The sequence below is a fragment of the Chaetura pelagica genome, unplaced genomic scaffold, assembly GCF_000747805.2.
Source record: "Chaetura pelagica isolate M959 unplaced genomic scaffold, ChaPel_1.0 scaffold20, whole genome shotgun sequence".
In the NCBI taxonomy this organism is placed as follows: domain Eukaryota; kingdom Metazoa; phylum Chordata; class Aves; order Apodiformes; family Apodidae; genus Chaetura; species Chaetura pelagica.
In genome coordinates, this window is record NW_009951958.1 from 3,824,466 (window position 1) to 3,827,723 (window position 3,258).

Sequence of the window (3,258 nt, forward strand, 5' to 3'; positions counted from 1 at the left end):
AGCTCCTGCTTGAGGGGATTTGGATCATTAAAAAGTCCAGGCAATGCAGTAATTACAGCATGAGGATTCACCACCTGAGATTTTATGAGGTGTGGCATTTTTGTTTTCATTTTCAAAAGGACCCTTCATTCTGTTGTTTCTCAAAGAACAAAGGCCACCATGAAACACTTGAACTGAATGGTGAGGTCACCTCACCCAGTTTGTACCTTCATACCCATTCTCTTCTCAGCCTGTCTACCCAGATCTGCTGTAGGAGGGACCAGGACCTGCTTTGCTTTGTGAAAGCTAAACATTCCCACTGTCCCTGAATGCAGCCATTAGCAGAGCCTGGCTCCTCTTATAAACAGTGTATGAAAGGCTATAAACAAAGCAAGGGAAGTATATAGAAGGCTGCAAATAAGGCTATTTCAGGCCTACCTTTAGTTTAAACTACTGTTACTTACCCAGTAACATCTTTTTCACTGGTATCTTTTGGCTTTGTTCCTCCTAGCAAGAGCCCAGAGATTAAAGAAATGGAAAAACTGACTCATCTGGAAGCTCTGCAGTTTGCTGCTGTGCTGGAGGATTCTGCTGAGCAGCTCTCAATTCTTGGATACATGATGCCAGTTCCATGCGAGAGCAAGGCAGACACCAGCCATGTATGTGCCTCTATCTTTTCTCTCTAAAGAAATCTGTCTTGTTTTTCTTCTTGTCTTGGTTTATGTCTTCTAGCAGTGTTTTTTAAAAATCAGCTCAGATATATTTTCTTTTAAGTGCTCCATGAGCCTTGGGTGAAGAAGCACAACAGAACTGCATGGATGAGCAACTTTAATATTTATACTGAAGCATCACTGAAAAGCCTTTGTCAGGACTTTGTGCAAAGGACCAGGATGGATGGGGTTCTGAGCAACCTGGTCTAGTGGGAGGTGTCCCTGCCCAAGCAGGGGGGTTAGACTGAGATGATCTTTAAGGTCCCTTCCAGCTCAAATAATTTTATGATTTTATGACCCCACTGACCCCAAATGAGGATCCTGGGCTTATAATTTTAAATTTGTGGTTGTTAGATGACAAGCAAAGGCTCAGGGAAAATGAAACACAACATGTTCAGGTTCTTCTGTAGATATGCAGCTATTTTAAAAATGAAAAATAACAGGATATTTGAAAGTACTCAAAGCTGTGCTATTTCTGTTCCTCTCTAAGTCCATGCTAAACTTCTTTTAGTCTCCACAGACAATGAATTAAGAAAGATTTCACTTCAAAATATATTAGTGACTACCCATTCTCATTGACCATTATCAATTAGTTGATTTTTAATAGGCATCATAACTAAGAGAGTTTGGGCAGAGATACAAAGAATGGAGAAGAAGCCCTAATGCTCAGGCACAGGTTTGTTGCTGTGGAGGAAGGTGTTGTGGTATTTCTGGTAGCTGATAGACAGAGGAAACAGGATGGAACCATCCTGAGGGGTAAATGGTCCTAAGTTCTGTCGTCATATATTTTAAGTGACATAGCAGGCTGTTTCCAGTTCAAGCAGGTTTGAAACTCTTTTCTAAGAGGAACTCAAAAAAAGAAAAAAGTTTGTGACTAGAATGGAATTAAACACTGGGATCTGAGTTTTCATATCTAATGCTGTTCACTTTCTCTGATGTACCACTTAAAAATGCAAGAGGAAGGTAAACCAATATGTGGTTTTCTACGTGTTTCCTTTCCAAACCACCTTCTTTTCAAAAAATCCATTGCAAAGCAGCAGAAGATGGTGTTACAGTAAATTTCAGGGTAAGAACGATACCTCGACTGTGCAATAGAGGGCAATCCTTCTCTGGAAAGAGCCCTGGGAGCCAGCCTCCCCTGCTTCCAGAGGATGCTTCTCCCTCACAGAGCTGGGTGGGAAACCTCTGATGTGCCAGCAGCAAAATCACAGAAGAAGAGCAAATCTCTAGGAGGGTAGTTGTTCTTCAGACACAAAGACTCAGGTTGATGGACCTATTAAAGGTACACTTAAATTATAGAGAAAAACTTTAGCTTTGCTCTTCAATCACAGATGCTAATTTTTTCCAAGTTACTTCCTAAAACAGATTTCTCCCAGACTATAAACCTTACCTGTGTTCTTAAAGATGCCAAGACATATCGAGAAGGAGACAATGTGGAAACAAGAAAATGGCTTAAGGCAGAGAGTTGCTAAATGTGATGCTCTGTAATTTGCTGCTCCTCCCCATTCCTCAGTTTACATTTGGCTAGTATCATTGTACCTGTAGAAGACCTGTATTTGCAAAGCCCCCCCTGGAGCTCTGTCAGTTAAACAAATCAGTGACATTTTCAGAGACTGATGTAAAAATTTCAGTTGATGACATTTTTGAGAGGATTAAGCACAGTGCTGGCCAGGATCTCACTGAGTTCCCAAATCAGGGACCCCTGCATATGGCTTCATGCAGTGCAGAGAAAGGCAGCCTTTTTGTTTGCTGAATTTTGGGCATAAGACTAGCAAAAGATAGACAGCTAGGAGACGACACAGATGGCACCACATGCAGTTTACAAACTCCTTGCTCTTACATAATTATTTGGTAATTATTAGTTTGGAACTCTCTGCTGTTTACAGACAATCCAGCCACAGCCTGTGTTGAACTTTCCCAGACACTAAAAAACATCTATCAGAACATTCACAAAATCTACATGATATTAAAGCAGTTTGCTTGCCAAAATTAGTTCTTTCTGCAGTACAGACATTAATAGTAAACTATATAAACCCTTATATTTTTTTTTTCTAATTAACTGTGCAATTTTCATTGGTCTGTGTATACTTTGCATGGGATTTGTCTAATGTAAATTTAACTGTCCAAAAATTAAGCAAGTAGTCACCTAGACTCCTTCTGTAGTCAGTGGTGAGTCAGGCACTGCCAGAGGATGATTCATCCTATTGGAGATGTCCAAGATACTCAGAATGAAGCATCCCATGGATCACAACAGCCTCACAGAGCACTCAGGGAGCCTCACTTGACAAACGCCTTCTTGGAAATACTAGCGGGATACACAGTTGTGCCCTGAATGCTTGATTTTACTCTGCCCTCTGTGCTGTGTTGGCACAAATGTGTGTGTGGTTGTGGAGGGATTTGGACTGAGAACTGGTGCTGCTAAAAATATTTTTTTCCCTTCTCTTTTTTTGCTGGGAAACGTTTCAACTCGGTGAGTTCTCTAATCCATTTCCCCAAGCAGCCAGGGTGGGGAGCACCAGCTATGGACTAGGATGGGCTGGCAGTGCCTGCCACAGCTCCCTTCAGCAGG

General features: G+C 41.5%; 1 protein-coding gene across 1 annotated transcript in view; it reads left to right on the forward strand.

The window, feature by feature from the left end:
* The first annotated feature begins 512 nt into the window (after positions 1-512).
* Positions 513-3,258, forward strand: part of IQCG (IQ motif containing G) — an 18,676-nt gene continuing 15,930 nt past the window's right edge. Inside the window, exon 1 of the mRNA XM_010000339.1 lies at positions 513-638. Coding sequence (XP_009998641.1) covers positions 513-638 — 126 coding nt within the window. The remainder of the gene's footprint in view (positions 639-3,258) is intronic.